Source organism: Chaetodon auriga, chromosome 19 (assembly GCF_051107435.1).
Source record: "Chaetodon auriga isolate fChaAug3 chromosome 19, fChaAug3.hap1, whole genome shotgun sequence".
Classification (NCBI taxonomy): domain Eukaryota; kingdom Metazoa; phylum Chordata; class Actinopteri; order Chaetodontiformes; family Chaetodontidae; genus Chaetodon; species Chaetodon auriga.
The window spans coordinates 1,587,108-1,608,782 of NC_135092.1; the positions used below are offsets into that span (position 1 = coordinate 1,587,108).

The following is a 21,675-nucleotide window of genomic DNA, read 5'->3' on the forward strand; positions in this document are numbered from 1 at the left end:
ACATAAGAAACACACAGCTAATTATTTATATACTTACATGTCCCTCGTCTGCAGGTATTCCACACAAAGCTGGAAGTGAGCCCTCCTTTAGAAAAAGTCTCCCGGGTAATCCTGCCTCGTACTGACCGAGGTCGGAGAAACAATCTGCCTTCAAGTGGTCAGCACACACCGACAGGTTTTTGCCAACTGTAGCTGGGATGTTGCCTTCAAAAATGCATTCAATCCACGTTGCTCTTCTGTCCTCCAGCTGGGAGTCAATGGAGTGATTTGTGCTCATCTTTACAGCCAACAACAGAACACTGCATAGCAAAATGGCGGATCTCTGAAAAGGTAGCACTGTATCTGGTGGGTGGAGAGACACCGGGAAGAGGAGGAAGGGGTGGTGGCTAGTGGGTGGGAATATGCAAATGTACAGGGTTGTTACGTAATTGTCCTTGCCGAATTCGATCGGCTCGTTTGGAAGCTGCAGGGGTGCTTTCAGAAATCTGTATCTCACTCAAAAAAGCATGGACATCACACTTTGTATGCATGTGGTAGCACCAGAGACACAAAACAGCACCCCAAATCCCAGAAAATGTGATAATATGGACCTTTAAATCAAGTTTTTGTTTCTTGTCTGATGACATATACCAGGCAGTTTTAATTTTGGAGCATTTTACTTGTTTCAAGCTTTTTAGTGCTCAATTATCTTAATAAGATATTTTTAACTTGTTACTGAGATAATATGAGATGGGACAGAGATTAAATGCATTAGATAAGTCAAGAAGGCATGAGATAGAACAAGAAAAAACAAAATGAGGAGAGGCATGGTCAAAAAAAGTGAGCTCAGATGTGATAAATTGAGACAAGCAAAGATGAGATATACAACACTATAGAATCAGATAAGATGAAGCAGAGATGGAATCTAACAGGGCAAGAGGAGATGACATTGACTTGAAAAGGCAAGAGAGAAAAACAAAAAAACAAAATGAGCTATATTAACATGGATAAAATGAATGAATCAGGGAAAATGTGATAATATGAGCTGAGATGATAGAAGATGTTAAAATAGTGTGTATGGATGTATGGATGGATGTCTGTATACAGTATATATGTTGACATAAATATAGAAAATAAGAGACAAAAACATGGGATGAGACAAAATATGTTGAGATGGTCCAAGTAAGATATAATAAAACAGGATCCAACAAGATGAAAGATAAAAAAGTGATAATATAGAATAATAGAAATACATAAGATTAATGAACTGGGCAAAATGAAATTAAACAAGAGAGATGAGTTTACATAGATCAAGTAGCAATATCAGAAATTAGAAAAGAAAAAACAAAATGAGAACAGATGAAATGAAATAAAATGAATAAACGAGATGCTGAGATTTAGATAAGACAAGGGTAGACAAAATATGAGGAGATAAGATAGTATTTGACAAAATGAAACAAGATTTGACTAGATGAAATTTGACAGGACACTCAGGAAGGGAATTCAAGACAATTCAAGCCAAACCAGTATGGGAACAGCAGATACAATGAGACCGTGGAGAAATCTTGGGGCTTCAAAAAACAAAAATGACTGTCAATCAATCATTCAAACTTTATTTGTAGAGCACCTTTCATACATAACAATGCAACACAAGGTGCTTGACAAAGGATAAAAACATGATAGTCCAAAAAAGAACACAACCACACAGACACACACACATACACACACCCACCCATGATAGTGCAAAATAGTACACAACCACACACACACATATACACACACCCACCCCAACGTAGCTGTTGGTATAATAACATGGCAGGGCACTGAGGAATCAAGAGAGGAAAAAATCACCCATGGGGAGCTCATCCACACTGGGAGGGGTCACAGCCCACAGGGAGCGCCGCCAAGACAGAGACCCCTGACCCAGATAGACCGGGGTGGACTCCACACACAGGGCAGAGCCCCCCAGTCCTCCGGGCCCGAGGAGTCCCCAGGACAACACCCCAGCGGGCAGGCCAGACACACCTCCCAGCGTGGAGGCCCCCCATGAGGAGACACTGGAGCTAAAACATAAAACACAATGGAATAAAAAGACCTGAAACCTAAAAGACAATAGAATAAGAGACCTAAGACCTAAAATAAAATCGAATAAAAGGACCTAAAGGCTAAAGACAATAGGATAGGATAAAACAGGTCTGAATTGAAAGAGTAAAAGAAATCAATTAAAAGCCAAACTAAAAAGGTGAGTCTTGAGCCTCCTTTTAAAGGAGAAATCAAAGCAGTCAGAAGGTAGAAGTCCAGCTCAGCAACGTTCTGCAATTTTCTGAAACAGCTTCTAAACACCTTGCTGCCCTCCACCACGTAAGCACCCACCTCCACACCTAACCCCTACTCCACATACTGCCCTATCCCCTCCCAACATCATATGCTGAATACCCCCCCTTGCACGCACGCACACACACACACACACACACACACACACACACACACACAGGAACATTTCCATACATACACACAAACCTGACACCTGGACTACACCTCTGCCCTTCCAGTGAATATCTCTGCATCACCACCATGCCTCCTACTTGTACTATGTACAATCACCACATGGTCGTCATGCACATACATAACTTCATGCACAGGTACATCATTTTTTTACACATGTACATAACAGTATATAAAGCTTGACCCTTTATGACCCAGTGCATCATCATTGTTGTGCCTCCTATTTGCACAACAGACAGCTACCTGTAAAGCATTGGTTAGGCATCATTTACTATTATGTATATTGTCACAGTTCTGCATTATATTATTCTGGACCACAAATCTCAGGAATATTCGGACGGCTTCTGAATCCCGATACTGGGCATCAGGGAGTGCCACATGGTCATCACTGCTGTGCCACCCCATTGTACTATGTTCAATCAAAGCTGAGGTTATCAGCTTTATCTTCACATCATAAATGTTCCCGTAAAATTCCAACTAAGACTGTAGGCAGTAGACAAGAATTGAGCAGAATGGATACACATATCAAAGTGTGCAGGCAGGAAAATGTTTTTCTATACTGTAGACAGTGAAAAATCCTCCTCTGGATAACAACAAAGCTTCAAAGATAAATCTTCTTAGTCTTAATACTAACACAGCACTGATTCCTACAGTATTGTCCAAGTGGCCACACCCTCTATGCACACACACATTCATCCAGAGAGACAGACAGACAGACAGACAGACAGACAGACAGAGGCTGCATGGGATGATGTGTAACAAAGACAGAAGCTCTCAGGGACAGAAACAACAAATAAAAAGCAAGAGGATCATGAAAGACCATCATAAGCACAGTTTTTATTAGAGCTGCTGGTTCTTGAAAAGTACTGAGAGTGCACAGAGTGCTACCTCTGTGCACTGGAAGCCCCAGACAACCTGCCATCAACAACAATAACAATAATATGTCGTAAGTATAAGCAGCAACCCGAGGATAACATTGTGTTACATTACTTTAAAGGTTGTTCTTAGCCATATGACCAGAAATGTCAGTCTGATGGCCAGTCAGTCAACCACTTAGGTCCAAACTGAAATATCTCAACTATTTGATGGATTAGCCTGAAATTTTGTACAGGCATTCATGGTCCTAAGACAATGAATCTCTTGAATTTTCCCCCAGTGTCAATAGCAGGTGAGAGTTTTCACTTACCTCTCACTTATCTCTTATCAAAATATCTTAACATCTAATAAATGGCACAAAGTTTTGTACAGACTTTCATGGTTCCCAGCAGGTGAATCCCTTCGGATTTTTCCTCTAGCCCCACAATGAGGCTGACTCTTTTGGTTTTCTGCAAAAATTTTTAAAAGCTATTGGATAGATTGTCGTTAAATTTCATACACACATTCATGTCGACTTCAGCACAAAATTGTAATAATTTCAGTGATCCCTTTCAAGATTGTCCAAATTTATATTTGTTCAGTACTTACCTGCAAAATGAATAACATTCTCATCAGCCTAAACTGTAATTTGCGTTTAGTGCTAATTAGGTTTGCATGCTTATACACCAAAATCCACATCCATGAATAATTCGAATGATAGTTTTAGTCCAGAGTGAGGCATCCCATCTACTATTGCTCAGATCAACATGAAATTTCTAGTGAATAGGATTATCCCCAATGCTAAGATTGCTATTTGAACAGGGAAGCTGCTGGATTCTACAGAGGGTGACAGTTTTAAATATGAAGGTGATCCTACGGAAGACCTCCATCAGGTTCACCAATCTTGTGTGAAGTTTAATGTAAATCAAGGAGGTTAAAGCTCATTGATAATAATCTAATAACATGCTGAAACAAAAAACTAAGATGATGTATTCACCTCTGTTACACTTCCACAAACGCTCCATCCAACACTCTTAATTTGGTCAGAGGCTGAAATATCCTGATGGCAGGATAAGGAACTACAGAGAATTTTAAAGATTTTCTCACAATCAGACTTTGTCTCTCTCAGTAAAGACTCTTTCTTCTTGACGTCCTTTCATTTCTCATTAATTTCAGTATTAGTCAATTCCTGTTGTGAAGTGATCCTGCCTCTACCTCATGCATGAGTTCAATATGATTTAGTTTTAACTTGCAAAATCATGATGTTCTGTCAGCAGTCAACCCAAAACACATCAGTTTCTAAACAAACCAAAATAGAGCGAAAACACAAACAACTGCAGCAGCATGATGTTCATCTAATTAACAAGCAGCCACCGACAGCAATACATGTCCTAAGATTTGATGTAATCATAGAAACTAATTCCAGAAATAAATTGTTTTTTATGAACATGAATTTGGAAAAATCTCTTTCACTAACAATAAACTACCCTGTGCAAACTGGACTTTAATAATTTCCTCACTAATTTAATCAGTTAACACTATCCCAGTTAAAACACTTTTTTTTATTCCCTGTAATGATGATGTAGAGAAGTACTTTTGCTAGTAGTCTTATGAGAAAAACTAACTACTGACATAACATGTATTGTATTGTACTTGAGAATACTATTGTACTTGAAAAAAATACTATTTCACTTGAGAAATACTGGGTTTATGTATATGCACAATATAGACAGTTTATGGAAATACAGTTGCCAATATGGATAAATATGGATATATCTGCAATAGGTTAATATTAGCCACTAATTGCTAATAATCAGCATGCACACCTGAGACTGCAGCAAAACAACAGGATCCATGCGAGACCTGATTAGACTGACTTGAGTCCAGGGTCAGGTCCTGGTTAGAGGACCTGTGAAGACCTCCAATGTGAGGACAATTATCGGTTAATGATAGCATGTTAGCTCCTGCAGTTCATGCTTACCACTCTGCCTACCTACATGAACTCGTGCACTCTTTGCTCATGACTGGAGTTTTCTACAAGGCTAGGCAGATCCTCTGCTAAAGCAATAGCAAGTTAGTCACACAAACCGGGCTTCTCATCACTACTTCTCTTTCCATCACTCTCTTGTGGGTAGTAAGGCAGTGCACGTTCATGTGTTTTGAAAAAGTTGGCTTTGGAGGGACAGCTGAGGGAAGGAGATGGGATTTTTTGGTTGGATACTTTCACAATTTAGCTTCCTAGATTTTGAAAGTATGCTTTACTTGAAAAAGAGTCAAAGTAGAGGAACTCAGACTGTTGGCTCTCCAACTTGACTTGCTGTAAAAACTACTCTGAATGCTGTTCAGAAAATTTTCTGAATCAGTGTGTATAAAGGTTTCATGAATGAAGCAGGAGAAGTGTGTGTGTGTGCGTGTGTGTGTGTGTGTGTGTTTGTGTGTGTGTGTGTGTGTGTGTGTGTGTGTGTGTACTGTTGTATCCACACAGATAAATGCTCGGTCTGAGTAAAATATTCAGCAGAGGATTTTAGAGCTGAGCTTCTGAGAACTGCTCAGCTGATCCAGCAGGTAGAGTGAGTGTGTGTGTGTGTGTGTGTGTGTGTGTGTGTGTGTGTGTGTGTCTGTGTGTCTGTGTGTGTGTGTGTGTGTCTGTGTGTCTGTGTGTCTGTGTCTGTCTGTGTCTCTGTGTGCGTGTGTACTCTCCTACTACCAATTAGCTTAATTAAAGTGTTTGGACACAATTTATTGACAACAGGACACTCATAGAAAGAAAAAAAGAATCAGCTGAGTCTTCTATGAAATCTGTTCAGTAACAAAAATCCTAAAGCAAAACAACAAACATTAAATTCTTAAATTACGTTGGGAAATTTAAAGTGGACTGAATCAATGATTCATTTAAAAATCACTCTGATGATTCCTCAGTGGTATCATATTAATAAAATATCTGACAGATGTGATATCTATTCATCATATACTGAATATATATATATATATATATATATATATATATATATATATATATTATTTTTTTATTTTTATTTTTTCCAATGATAAAATGATAAGGCTTCATACAGCAATGTAAAATGAATACAGATGGAGGGATTCAAATTGACAAATAACATATTCTTGGATATTTGGTGCCACTTATTTCTAAATACTGTGTGTTCTAACATAAACAAACCGCAGACAGACCAAAGATTTCCTGCATCACAGTCAAACCCATTGACAAAATTCAAGCACAACCCCAATAAAACCAGTTAACTCATTAAATCTACTAAAACCCTGTCAAATTAAATGTAAAAGTTAATTGTATGATATTGAAGTCCAATCCTGCACCATCATGTAGAACATACACCATTACCCACTTATTTGGATTTATAATGTAGAGTATATTATTGGGCATCATTGTATAGTGTATATTCAATGCATATACAGTTAAAGAGGTAAGACTTTTATAGTTGTCATTTTAAATGATTTTGCTTTTTTTCTGTATTTTGTTCTTAGTATGCTTTGCTTTGTGTTTTATGTGCTTTGGCTGGAAGGTGACACTGCAATTTCCCTTTGACATTAATAAAGTACTCCATGCAAAACTAGCAGCCCAAACCGGATCAGGCCATGCAAACCCCTCATTTTAAGTGAAGCTGAAGGTAAAACAGCAGAAAAAAATAAATATAATATAATAAAACTCCAACAAATACAACAAAGACCTAAAAGTCAAGCAAGGTCAGTCAGATCCAAGAAACTCCATCAATATGGGAGGAACCTCAGTTAGCTAAAGATGATTAGACCCACTGAAACCAGCTGATACCCACTAAAATCCATTTAATTCCAGTCAAAATCTGGTAAAAACAAACAAGCAAATAAACAAAAACATTCAAACCTACCAGGCTAAACCTGATCTGCCCCTGGACATCCTTTCATTCTGGCAGAAGGGTAAATAGCAATATTCACTGATATCTGCTCAAAAAAGAAATTACAAATTAGAATTTTGACAAAATCTGGCACAGCCCTCATGAAAAACAAACTGATCAAATCCAGTGAAGGCAAGCAAAATGTGGCAACAAACACACTCAGACTTAACAGCCTAAACCTTAATAGTGCTAATAAAATTAACCACTTGGGCACAAGTGAAGGTGAAACAGTAGTAGAAAACAGTCAGATTTACTCAGACCTGCTCAAACCAGCTGCTTAGCACATGATCAGACTGCTGAAGCCCAGCACAATCCATTTATACCGAGTAAAACCAACATGACCAGACAAGCTAAAATAATGTGAACAAAATTCTAGTAAAATTCAGTAAAACCTGTTCAAAGCAGCAGATAAGAGGGACTGAAACCTACTGAAGCCCAGTGAAATTAATTGAAGTCAGACCCAGCAGAAGCCAGTCAAAGCCTGCAGCCTAGTGCCTGATCACACAAAGTGAAGCCTTGTAATAAACAGAGCTACCCGGTCAGACAGTCAGGATTTAAACAGCAGTCAACAAGGAGACGCAACAAATGTGTCAATTCTCGTTTGGTATGCGGCAGCCAGACCAACCAGCAACCACACGCGCGCGCATAGACCCCCCCCCCCCCCCCCCCCACACACACACACACACACACGCACACACTGCGGGATGGAGGCAGAAACCACAAACCACGAAAAATCTTTTTTTGTCCACTCACCGTGCGCTGCGGGGTGAGCAGCCAGCAGCCAGCAGAGCAGCAGCAGGTAGAGTCCTCCTGTCCTCCTCAGCACCAGCACCTCCCAAACATCACCAATACATCCAACCAAAGCCAGCTCCATGCTGCCCTGCTCCAGTCCCAATGAGCCCGAGGAATCACAGGAGCAAGTGCCCACAGATCCTGCTGCTGTTTGATTTGAAGAAAAAAAAATATTCTACAGAATCCAAATGTCAATTAAAATTCAGATAACAGAAAACACCCACAGGGTGGCGACTCAGGATGATGATGATGATGATGATGATGAAGAGGAGAGAGAGGGCTAAGGCAACCTCTACTCTCCTTGCGTATAACCCTCCCCGATCGGGCTCGAATCCCAAAAAGAAAAAGAGAAAATAAAAATCCAAAACACACGCGCGCACGTGCGCGGTTACTTTTCTTCTTTTCTTGATGAGAAATAAGTTCCAGTAACTATGAAGGCTGAGTTTCCATCACTCCTGCCCGGTGCGGCCGATTCCCATTTATACAGATGCAATACGGGTTAAAATCCACGCTATCCTCCAGGAGGTCTGCTCCGTCTGCCAGGGAGGACGGATGGAGAGGGTCGGAAGAGGAGGAGGCGGAGTGTGAAGGGAGAGGGTCTCTCCCATTCTCTGTCTCTCTCTCTCTCTCATTCTCTCTCTCTCTCTCTATTTTCTCTGTAGGTCTATAGAACTGGAGAGAGAGCGAGGAGGTAGAGAGACCTAAGCAGAATATGAAGTCATTGATCTAAAGAGGCGGGAGGTAAAGCCCGGAGCTGGATCTGAGGGGAGCGGGGTCTAGTAGAAGATGGAGCCCTGCAGAGGAGAAAGAGCAGATTAGCTGAATCTTCCTGCCCTCTCAGGTCACACCGGGAACTTTATCCATCACACCTAAAAACGTTCATCAGTGTGGTCTCCGATAAGGATATACAGATATTAGATGGTATTTTAAAAATTGGATTTAGATTTTTACTGTATGATTTGTATTTAAGCCATTTTCTGAAAAATGAGAAGATTATAGTAAATTACATCACGTCATACCTCAGATTATCTTATATTTAAAATTCTATATTTTCACTCACTTATACAATTTTTACCTTACATACATGGTCAAAATTATTATCACTTCTTTCTATTTTGATAGTGTTTCAGTTAGAATTGTGACAAAAAAAAAAGTTTGACACAGTATATCGTACATTTGACTGAAAATGTCAACAGTTTTGACTTTGACTACTCTGAGTTTTTCTTTGAAAAGTCAGAATATCCGAAATCTTAGACCACATAATTCTGAGTCAATGAGATTTATTTGTATCGTCTCTAACTGTCATCATTTCTTTCCATGGCAGAAGAAAAAAGTTAAATTCCTCCACACAGAAAGGGAAGTCCAGAAGTCCAAGAAGCTGGCAGGGGGGTTGAGGGGGGTTAAAGGGGGAGAATACAGGCAGGTAGTGAAAAGGCTGTAGTGAAAGGCTGGACTGCTACAGCAGAAGCCAACACATTCTTACTCCAAACCTGTCGCCCTTTAAGGCACTGGGCCCCCCTTTAGCATCATTTTGTGCAGGGCTCCACAGTCAAGTTAACAATAATAAATATGTCCAGTAAGCAACATCTGGTTATACTTTCTAAACAAAGCTTGCTGAGAACAATAATAGACAGGCGATTAACATTGTGAAACAGTCACACTTTGGTTAGGTTTAGGTAGCAAAGCTACTTTGTTCAATTTAGAAAAAGATCATAGTTTGGCCTAAAATAAGTATCGCAGTTATGTAGTTACTTAACTACGTTACTTTGCATACATTACTTCAGTTACAAAAGAAATCAAGCAGCCCTGACTGAGCATATGTGACAAGTTATGAGTGAGAACAGGTTGCAGAAGCACTGTAAACAATCTGGCAGAGAATGAATGGAAGGGTGCCAAAGGCTGTGTGGTTGTAGACTAGTCATGTTTTATTATGCAGTTATACAAAATGCACAACAGCAGAGAAACAGATGTGACAGAAGAGGCCAAGAAGACATTGAATTATAAAGTGGACCTATCCACAAAGTTTGAAAGAAAAAAAATGTGTATTGGTAAAATAGAAATACAATTATAATAAAGGAAAACAAGACACAGAAACAGGGCCAAACCCCGATGATCGTACAAAAATCATATCACAAGACTAAGAATGTACAGCCATGATAGTGGTTTTGTAAGGTATTATGTAGGCACACCACAGCAAACATTTTCAAGGCAGTTCAACTTAAAAACTTAAGTTTCCCTGCTGCCTTAAGATCATGAGTAAAGCCCACTCAAGAGTAGAATTTGTTTCAATTTACAGAATCAAGTTGAAAATGTTGATACAACTGCTAGGATTCAGATCTTTCGATGCAATATTTTAAGTTGTAAAAGTTAAGTGACTAATGATTGTTTACTCAACTTGACTCTGATTTCAAAATTGAATGCTTGGCTCATATAAATGCTAATGTCTGCATTATTTCAGCTTATCATTTTTATTCTAAAATTATAATCAACTTGAAGATATTTGTTTTTATTAGTATTACAATTTATCATATAAATTATGATAACAAATATTGTCAAGTCCTTGCTGCCTTCAAGTTTTACATTGACTGGGATGAAAATGAGTCGTATCAGTTTGAGTTCTGTATAAAAATTAATGACAGACAGGTATTAGCAACATTTTTACATTTATTTTTAACAGTAAAATGTCACAGACTGACAATCAATTTTCTGTTTAAAATTATGGTTATCAACTGTGACTCCATAAGAACAGTTCCATAAAACCCTTTTTTTTCCCTCTGAACAAGGCAATAATGAGCTCACACATCTGCAGGCTTCCCTTCAAGGAAAGGGAGCGAGGAGAAAGAGGCTGCAGGATTCTGACCAAACTACATTTTATGCTTTGTCTGCTCAAAGTTTCTGACAACTGTCTCCTCAAAAAGTCCCTATGTGGCACCTCAGGTGGTTTAATCTTCATGATGACTCTGCAGGAAGTGGAATAAGTATTTCATTGAAGGGGGATACTCCAAATTTACAAAGTAGATGAGGCCCATTAGCATGGCAAGCTCATTTGGCACACCTTACAGTTGATACATGACAATTGTCTCCTTTACTACCAATGCCACATTGAAGATGTCAAGTGGAAAAGCATAACCTAGTACACCTTCATATCCGAAGAGGAGTCGAAGTTGCATCCCCTTCATGGAAACATCAAAATTTTCACCTTGAGCCTGGGGAGAAAGAAGTCATTAGAATTTGTTTTCCCTTTCATTGAAGGTTCTACTAAAATGTAGAGCAATGGTCAAAAGTTGACACTCCTGCACATTTCAAATAACTTGGTGTTCTTCAAAAGAAAAAACTATTCTGCAAAATACAAGGCCAAAGGGGGGTGGGGGGGGGGGTACATTTTATCACAGTTGTAAAAGCAGGAAGCCGCTGTAGCTGCCAGTCCTTCACTCACACATACATCCATGCCAAGCCCTCACGACAGCTTTGATGTGAGTCGGCATATTGCACTGGTCCTGCCTTTCAGAGAGTCTGAGGTAGATTTATATTTCACGGCATTTGAACGTATTGCAGCTACACGACATTGGCCAGAGAATGTGTGGTCTCTTCTGCTCCAGTGTAAATTGGTTGGAAAAGCACAGGAAGTGTGCGCCTCTTTGACTATTGAAGGCATTGAAGCTTAAACTATGACGCTGTGAAAGCCACTGTCCTTCAAGCCTATGAATTAGTGCCAGAAGCATATGGGCTAAAATTTAGGAATTGTGAAAAAACTGCCACCCAGACATATGTGGAGTTTGCAAGGGAGAAAGGTGTCCTTTTTGCTAAACAGTACCAGGCCAGTAAAGTGGCAACTTTAGATAACTTGCGTGAACTTATCTTGTTGGAAGAGTTTAAGAATAGACTTCCTGAGAAAATTGTCATTTACTTAAATGAACAACAAGTGACTTCTTTTACCGCTGCCGTAGTGCTGGCCGATGAGTTTGCTTTAACACACAAGAGTGTTTTTTCTCCCCCAGTTTGCTGTGATCCAACCTCAGTTGACCGAAAAATTTGATCACCGAAATGTTTTCACCGTAATCCCATTGCTGCCACTAGTGACACTGAGAAACGTGAGTGTTTTTACTGCCATGAGCAGGGCCACCTCAACGCTGTCTGTCCCACTCTTAAAAGAAAAGAGCAGTCAAAAATCATCAAAACATCGTCTCTGATCGGCCTCATCCATACAAAGTCACAACTCACACAAAGCGTGGATGTGGCAGAGATCACTGAGTTTGATGAAGAGTTCAAGCCATTCATTACGCAAGGCTCTGTTTCTCTTGAGGGTGAGGGGAAGTTCATATTACTATCCTACGGGATACTGGTGCAAAACAGTCTCTTATGCGCAATGGTGTTTTTCCCTTTTCAACTCAGTCCTACTGTGGCTCCAACATTTTGGCGTGGGGAGTTAAATTAAATGAAGTGCGTGCACGTTCACCGATGCATCCGGCTCGCTTCCCTTGTTCCCTGTGTGTACTAACTCGTGCTCAGGCACGACAACTCGGAGACTTTGTGGATCTCAGCAACTCTTTCATGCGTACCCCTGATCCAACAAGCTCTCTTTCAGATTGTAATGAAAGCGAACCTGTTGTTGTGGAGCTTGAGCCTGACGATAAAACTGACACTTTCAGTAGACAAAGAACAGCTGATTAGCGCACAGAAAACTGATGCTACTTTGTCTTCTTGTTTCTCTCTTGTAACAGGCCCAGAATGTGAGCGGTCTATGTCCTACCTTGTTGATGATGGTATTTTGATGTGCCGCTGGTCCCGTGGTTCTGGTCTTGCACGCGAGTCTGTGAATCAAGTTGTTGTACCACAGCCATTCTGTTTTCAGGTGTAGCCCATGACCATGGCATGTCCAGTCATTTAGGAATCCAAAAAACATACAATCGTATCGAACCAGGTGGTCCCTGCTGCTCCACTAAAACCCATCCCTGCCATTGGAGAACCATTTGAACATGTTATTGTGGACTGTGTTGGTCCTTTACCAAAAACAAAGTCTGGCAACCAGTACATCCTCACTGTGATGTGTGCTGCAACTCATTACCCTGAGGCAGTCCCATTACGCTCATTAAAAGCCCATGCCATTGTAAAAGCACTTGTTAAGTTTTTTCCACTTTTGGTCTTCCTAAAGTGACCAAAGTGACCCAAAGTGACCAGGGATCGAACTTCATGTCCAAAATCTTTGCCCAGGTCATGTCAGAGTTAAATGTGAAGCACAACACTTTCAGTGCTTACCATCCTGAGAGTAAGGGTGCATTAGAAAGGTTTCACCAAACTCTAAAGAGTATGCTTCATAAATACTGTATTGAGTCAAACCATGAGTGAGATGAGGGGCTGCTCAGTTCAAAATGAAAACAAACTCTGACAAAAAGTCTGTTGTGCAGACATTTGAGTCCAGTGATCGTGTACTAGTTCTGCTACCTCTGGTCCCATATGTGGTTGACCATAAACTTATTGAAACAGATTATGTAATCCAGACTCCTGATCGCAAGAAAAAAACTTGTGTGTGTCACATCAACATGCTTAAAATGTGTGTTGACCGTGAAAAGAGTGCCATTTCGTCTCCCGTTGTTGTTTCCCCTGTCGTCTTGGTGTCTGTTGTACAGCCCCTGTATGATCCCAGTGATGATGGGCTGGATGACAGGTGCAAATTGAAGTGGATCTAGCAATGGGCTCACCAGGGGGCGGAGATGAACAAGGACCAGCCGCCCCAGGGTCTTCACCAGGGTTCTAAATTAACACCCGCCAACCCGCCAAATGCGGGTTAAAATTCATATTGGCGGGTGTAAATAAAAACTTACTAGCCAATTTGGCCGGTAATGCATTAGGCAATCATGTCAGTCAGAGCCGCTCTACAGTTCTTGGTCATTTGTCCCCCTGACAGTCCGTCCTACATTTCCCATGAACACTGTCGTAATGCTACGTGATGACGTACAAGACGCCCGTTGGCTGTGCGCAGGCACACTACAATCTGTAGTGCAACCGGCGCGAGAAACCACGGAAACGCAAACACAAAGAAGAAGAAGAAGAAGAATGAACGGCGGCGTATAAACTGTAAAAAAGGAGACTGAGCTGGCTAAAAGTAAAAAGTAAAGTTAAACTAAATGCTGCGGTGGTTGGGACAGACGTCTGGGGGCGAGAAGAGGAAGGAGGCAGGGGATGAGAATGTCGACAAAGCGTGCGAAACGAAGAAAAGAAAGTTTAACGCTAAATGGCTGACAGGTCGTGAATGGCTTGTGTTTGATCACGAAAATGCCGTCATGTTTTGTAAGGATTGCCGCATGTACACGAAAGAAAAAAACAAGACGAATAATGTTGTGGTGGGGACTAATAATTTTAAAGTCGAGGCAGTAAAGGACCATGAGAGTGCCCGAAGTCATCAGGAAAGCCTAAGGAGTCTGCAATACTGACTGCTGCACTATTTGTGTTTTCTAGTTGTACATACATAATTCAATTTATTACCAATGCAATTTTTTGCAAGTGTTTAAGTCATGGCTGTTACTTATATATATTTCTTATTAAAGAAGGAAAGTAGAAACACTTTAAGTTGAAAGGAAAAATACATTTTATTAGGAATGTAATGATACTAAATACTTACTGGAAAAATGTCTTTTATAAAATAATAAATCTGACAGCATTTTTTGTTTGTATAAATTAAATGTTTGCACTTTCTGTGTATATTTTGTTTCATGTGTTGTACTTTCTGTGCATTTTTCATGCCAACAATGTAAATAAAATGATCAAATGTATTCAGTGGCACTCATAATCTCTTATTTTCACCGGGAAAAAATTTGGCTAGTGGAAATTCTGATTGGCTGGTAACTTTAGAAGGTCACCAGCCACATTGGCTGGTGATCAAAAAAGTTAATTTAGAACCCTGGTCTTCACTTGGTGGGATGTTAGTGCCACCGGCCTGTAGCTGCTGAGGTCCTTAGGGTGCGGAGTCTTGGGCACCAGTACCACGCAGGATGTTTTCCACAGCTGTGGCACTCTCCCCAGCTTCAGGCTCAGATTGAACATGCGTTCAACAATCCCGCACAGCTGCAGCATGAAGGACTGGGCCGGGGGAGGGGCAGATGACTGATCAAATCTGTTGAAGAATATGTTCAGGTCATTCGTCCACTTTTGGTCCCCCGCAGCTTGGGAGTCAGGTTCCCTGTGGCCAGAGATGGTTTTTAGGCCTCTCCAGACTCCACTGACATTTTTTGCTGCAGCTGATCCTCCATCTTCCTTCTGTAGGTGTTTTTCCCTTCTCGGATCTTCCTTCTCAGCTTCTTCTGCACAGCCTTCAGCTGATTCTTATTTCCTGTCTTAAAGGCCCTCTTCTTCTCCTTAAGGAGGGCCTTTATGTCGGGGTTAATCCACGGTTTGTTGTTGGAAAAACACTGTACAGTCCTGGTGGGTACGGTGTTTTCCACACAGAAGTTAATATAGTCAGTTATGCAGTGTGTGAGACTCTCAATGTCCTCTCCATGAGAATCACAGAATTCCTCCCACACCGTTGTCTTGAAACAGTCTTTCAGAGCCTCGTCAGCCTTGTCGGAGAATCTCTTCACTGTGCGAGACACAGCTGGTTGCCTGTGCACAAGAGGTTTGTACACAGGCAGGAGATGAACCAGGTTGTGGTCTGATCTTCCCAGGGGAGGGAGGGGTGATGAAGTGTATACCTCCTTGGTGTTGGCATAACACAAATCCAGTATCTTATTGTCTCTAGTGCAACATGTAACGTACTGGGTGAAAGTGGGCAGAGTGGAGGATGGAGAGGCATGATTAAAGTCCCCAGAGATAAGAAGGAGGGCCTGTGGGTGCTCTGTCTGCAGCCTGCTTGTGACAGAGAGGAGAACATCACAGGCTGCATCAGTGCTAGCAGAGGGGGGAACATACGCAGCTATCACGATAACATGCGAGAATTCCCATGGCAGGTAATATGGCCTCATGCTAACGGCTAACACCTCAATGTCCTTGCAGTAGAGTTGTTCTTTAATAGTGATGTGTCCAGAGTTACACCATCTGTCATTCACAAACACTGCCAGCCGCCCTCCTTTCCTCTTACCACTCTCCCTCGTCCTGTCCGCCGCAGCAGCTTAAAGCCATCCAGCTCCGCGTCCCTGTCTGGAGTCAGCGCAGTAAGCCATGTTTCCAAAAAAATCATGATGCTGCACGCCCAGTAGTCCCTCTGGTGCCGGGTCAGCACCGCTAATTCGTTCATCTTATTGGGAAGAGATCTCACATTCCCCATGATAATGGACAGGAGGACGGGTCTGTATCTCCTCCTTCTGGTGTGGCGATCAGCTCTTTATTTTTTATGGACACCTCAAACATTGTTCAGATCAACAGCTAACCACTGTTCTAAATCAGAGCTTTAGCTTTCTTGAAGTGGGTAACCACAGCAACCAACAGCACTGGTGCTTCAGGCTCCAATTGCAGGTAACTGACAATTGAAACTAACCTAATTATGAGATAAGTGACTACAAAACACAGAAAAGTTTGATACTATTAACACGAGGCAACCTTTATTTGAAACTGCACACACTGTAACACAAATACATATAAAAACGCACACTCATACACACATACCAAGAGAAGGACATGTTACACAAAGACACAAGCGTGAAAATGCAATACATCATCAGTGTATCTCGGTGTGAGTCTGATCAGCTGATGAGAAACCTCAGACACACACTCACGATTACCTTAATTACTGATTATCAGACTGTGAACTGACACCAGACTAAACAGGGCAGCTCTGTCTTTGTGTGTGTGCATGGATGGGTGTGTATGTGCATATATCTGCATCTATCTATGTATGTGTGTGTGTGTGTGTGTGTGTGTGTGTGTGTGAGAGAGAGAGAGAGAGAGAGAGAGAGAGAGCGAAAGAGAGACCCTGTCTAATAAAGCCTTTTTTCTACATTGAAAGCCTACCAATAGGAGCCAATTAGAACACAATACAGCTGATAACACATATTTATCAGACTCCCCTTATTATTCTGGTGGCCATAATTGAGGTCTACATCTTTAGTGAGAAGCTGACTGTGTTTGGGCTGAAATATTCAGGGATATGGATATTTCCCTCATCCAGGTGATGATGTCTGGAGGAACTGATTCAAGATGTATCACTGTTGTATGAAAGGCTTCTTAAGTTCAAAACTATTGAGATGAGTAACACCTGTATTTACACCTGAGAATGAGTTGACAACACCCCTGAGTAGAGCTGGGTCATGCACTATTAACTGCGGATGTATACACTAATTTTTGGAGGCAAAAGACATCGGGGATATTTACATTCGATGCAACAGAATCTTTCCTGTCCTCTATCAATTCTCCTTCTTTATTCTTTTACAGTTTTTGTCACAAAGATCAGCAGCTCAGATATATAACATAGAAGAACAACATAGAAGGGGAAGACAATGAAACCCTCCAATGTCTTTGTGTTCATCTATGAACGGATATTAATATCAGACGGGAAATTAAAAGCGAAGTCGTGTCTGTGTGTGAACAGAGTGTTTATTGCAGGGGTCTGTGGTGGCAGTCTTACAGATATGAACACACATGCGCGCGCACACACACACACACACACACACACACACACACACACACACACACACACACACACATACAGTCTTCATGATTCGTCAGTGATGCAACTCAGTGGTGCTGGACCAGTCAAGAAAAGATAAATATTAGAAAACAAAACGACAAAAACACACAAGCAGCCAACAGTTCTCTTCTGTATGGTCCCTCCAGGTTCTCTACTTCTTTCAGAGTTTCCAATCTTTCCAGTGAGGTCAGCAATTAAAAAGTTATAATGTTTTCATGTGACTTTGAGGTCCCCCAACAGCTACTTCCAAAACATCCCAATGAATGGAGTTTGCAAATGAAGAGGATTGAAAGACAGAAGAGAAGTGAGGCAAAGAGTTCTGAATTATTTTGTTTAGATTTCTCATATTTTTCTTACTGATTATCTCAGAGGTACTTCTACATAAACTTACTGATATGAATATAAAGGCATTTAATCTCATCACATCATGGCAGCTAAATTAAGCTATTAACTAATGTTGCTGTCTGATAAATAAGAGCTAGGATAAATATCAATGCATGATGATAATTTTATTTGCAAATTTGTAATAGGCTGCTTACCTGTAGGGGTCGTTCTAGCGTCTTATTATTGGTGACCCTAATTAATCTAACCACACCTGTCTTAATTGCATTAAAAGTCTATTTTTACCAACATTTCAATTTGCCATAGATGTCAAATCGAAAAGCAAAGCGAGTCAAAGCTATACATACATGGATATATTATATATAATATTTTTTCATGAAGGAGTGGCTTTGAGGCTTCTTCCTATGCGATAAGATTTGGTCTGACAGCATGAGAACAAGATGCCAACTCTGTTTAATGCTAACCAAAAATGTAAGACAATGTTATATTACTAGAGTTCAGTATTAGGGTACAATTACATTCATGATTTTGCATCACAGTAACCAAAATACTTGTTGTTGAGAATAACAAGATTCAGAGCAATCGACCAACTGGCTGAGATTAGATCATGTGTGTGAATAAATTACAATATAACAGATTTGTGCATATTTCTCACTTTACTCCTGATCTGAATCAGGAGGAAAGTAGTCTGAATAACTCACTGCTGCACTGTGCTGCTGTTGCATTGTGCTGCTCTGTCTTACCTGTGTGTTGTCATTGTCTTCTTTCACACTGTGACTATCAGTTGTGAAGTAGTTTTTCACTGTGCGAGAGCATGTGAAAAGTATCAATTTTGTATTCTGTTTTAGGTCATGGTTCAAAAGCTGATGCAGAGACGGGGTGGTCTTCCTGAACCCAGACGGGAACAGAGAGAGATCACCAGATTATCATGGTTGTCCATCTTGCGATGAGTTAGAGAGAGGCAAAATTACCGAAGTTATAGTCAGACCACAGGGTCAAAGTGATCACGAGAGAGCACACGTGGTTAAAGGTGTAACAAAGCCTTGTAACTGGGTGATCGAGTAGCAAACATCATGGAGATGTGGTATTTTGACAGATGAAGCAGTTCCATATCCATATCAACAACATGCACACTTTTCTGAAGGGTAAACAGGGAGTTTCGGCCTACTCACATGAGGCAACATGACAACAGGAAAAAGTACATCAGAGACAAACATACCAGTCAAACCATTTTGCTACACTCCAACAAAATTAAATCAAACCAGGATAAAAGATAAGTGTCTAAATTTTGTCTCAACAGCTTTTGGGAAAAGTTGGGAAAAGGCTGATCTAATCTGACCCAGACCAAACTTGTTGCTGAGCCTGATTTTTTAAGAAAAGTACAAAGTCAAGTGCGTCTTCCTCCTCAATGGCAGAGTGCCTCTGGTTCAGTGGAGGTATGATAATAATTGTACCACACCCCAATCAAGGTGGACAGTGTCTTTATAGCATCTTTCACCACAGCATCTGAAGTTGCACAGTTATTTGGACCAGCTGCAAGAGCTTTCTATGACAAAAAAAACCAAAAACTGTCATCTTCGCTAGCTAACACTTCTTCCACAGCTCTTATGGAACTGTACCCAATTGTTGTTGCTTGTCTTCTGTGGGGTAAACACTGGGCAAGGAAACAAGTATTGTTTCTTTGTGACAATGAGGCGACTGTCAGTATCATTAACAAAGGGTGCTCCTCAGTCCCATTTATTAACAGATTTGTTAGGGGCCCTACATGGTCATCTGTCTTGGGTAACTTCATAATTCTAGCAGCCTTCCAGGTAGGGATGGGAATCAAAAACCAGTTCTTGTTGAGAACCGGTTCCCAGTGTTTCAATTCCTCGGAATAGTTTGCCAATTTTTGCAATTCTCTTATCGATTCCAGTGGGCGCAAATGATGTTGCGTGTTGCACGTTACGTAGTTTATGCAAGCTACGCAACGTGCGTTGCTCAAAAACAATCCGTTCATCTTCTGCTAAATGACCTTAAGAAGGTGAAGAAGTTGCAAGGCAATGACACACGTCTCCTTCTCCCTCTCCCTCTCACAAAAAATATAACTTCCTTAAGGAATGGGTGCTTTAGTCCTTGTACAGATTTATTATTTTAAAAACAGTTCTTCTCACAGCTTTTTATGGTTTTCTCAGAGGTGGCGAGTTCACAACATGCACATAATCTTTTGATCCTTCACAAGACCTCACTATAGCAGATGTAACGATGCACACTCATCACTTCTCCATATTCTTAAAGCACTCCAAGTCTGACAGGAATAGCAGAGGATCACCCATTTTATTTCTGAAAGTAATTCTGCTTTTTGTCCTCTGGTTTCTATGATACATCTGAGGAGCCGACCTTAAACCAGCGAGAAAGAGCCTCTCTTTGCTACTGAGGAGGGAAAACCCTGTCCCAAGCTTGGTTTGTCTCTTGCCTTCGCCTCCTCTGCGAAGTCAGAGAAGCTCTCACTCTCTCCACATAGGAGCAGCAACATCCGCAGCATCTTTCGCTCTTGTTACAAAACTCAAAGCTATGGGCCACTGTCATCATCTGCCGATGAATGCTATATGTGTTCTTATGTGTTCAGAAAGCTATGAGTAACCTGTGATTGCTCAGCTGCTCCAATAAATGTTTATAGATTAAATACATGGACTCTTTGAAATTTATTAATGCACTACTCAAACCGAGATCAATTTATTCAGTTGATCTAACTGCATGTCAATTTATATGTAATTTGTTCTTAGCATTTCCTGCTGGCACTCTCCCATAAACAAAGGGAAGGTCAGTGGCTGATTAAAGTGACGTTTTTAACTTTCTTTGGAAAATATTCAGCAAGCCGGCTTCCCTGATATCTACGCATAGTTTGTTCCAGAGCATTGAAGCAAAATGGACAAAAGCTGCATCCCCAATTTTCCTTCAACTGTTGCTGGAAACCCACAGTAGACCAGCAGCAGATGATCACAGTGTTCTTGAGGACAAACAATAAATAAGGGAGTTAGCAATGTAGCTTGGTCCAAATCCTTTAAGGGCTTTGTATACAAGGAGGAGAACCTTATAAGCAATTCTGAATGTTACAGGAAGCCAGTACAGTGCACCTACAACTGGACTAATGTGCTATCTCTTCAGCTATGTTTCTTAAGTGGAAAAATGAAGTTTTTGTCACCTTGTTGATGCGGGACTTGAAGCTTATATCTGAGTCTGGAATGACACCAAGACTTGTAAACTCAGATTTAATCCAGAGAGTTAATTTCCCCAGGTTATTAAACATCATATCTCTTTTTGTTTTAGGGCTGACTAGTAAGATTTCAGTTTTGTCCTCATTTAACTTCAAGAAATTATTTTTCATATGTTGATGTATTGTCAAAATACAGCTAGTAATGGATAGCTGCATTACATTTGTATGTCATCTGCATAACTGTGGAAACATGCATTGGGCTCTCTAATGATGTCATGTGGCTGCATGTATAATGAGAGCAGTAATGGACCAAGGAAGCTGCCTTGTGCAACCCCAAAACTGATGGCATGTTTCTCAGACAAATGATCTCCAAGACTGATGGAAAACTTTTTCCCTTCGATGTATGCTTTAACCCAGTTTAACACCCAGTCAGAAAGGCCAACCAACTGTTCCAGATGATTGCTTATGATATCATGGTC

General features: G+C 40.7%; 1 protein-coding gene across 8 annotated transcripts in view; it reads right to left on the minus strand.

The window, feature by feature from the left end:
• dcc (DCC netrin 1 receptor) overlaps window positions 1-8,713 on the minus strand; it is a 388,720-nt gene extending 380,007 nt beyond the window's left edge. For all 8 annotated transcript variants that reach the window (XR_013079191.1, XM_076757427.1, XM_076757429.1 and 5 more), the window contains exon 1: window positions 8,001-8,713. Coding sequence is in view for 7 of the 8 variants with exons in the window: in XM_076757427.1 (XP_076613542.1) it covers window positions 8,001-8,121 (121 nt within the window). In the remaining variant the exon portion in view is untranslated. The remainder of the gene's footprint in view (window positions 1-8,000) is intronic.
• Window positions 8,714-21,675: the final 12,962 nt, after the last annotated feature.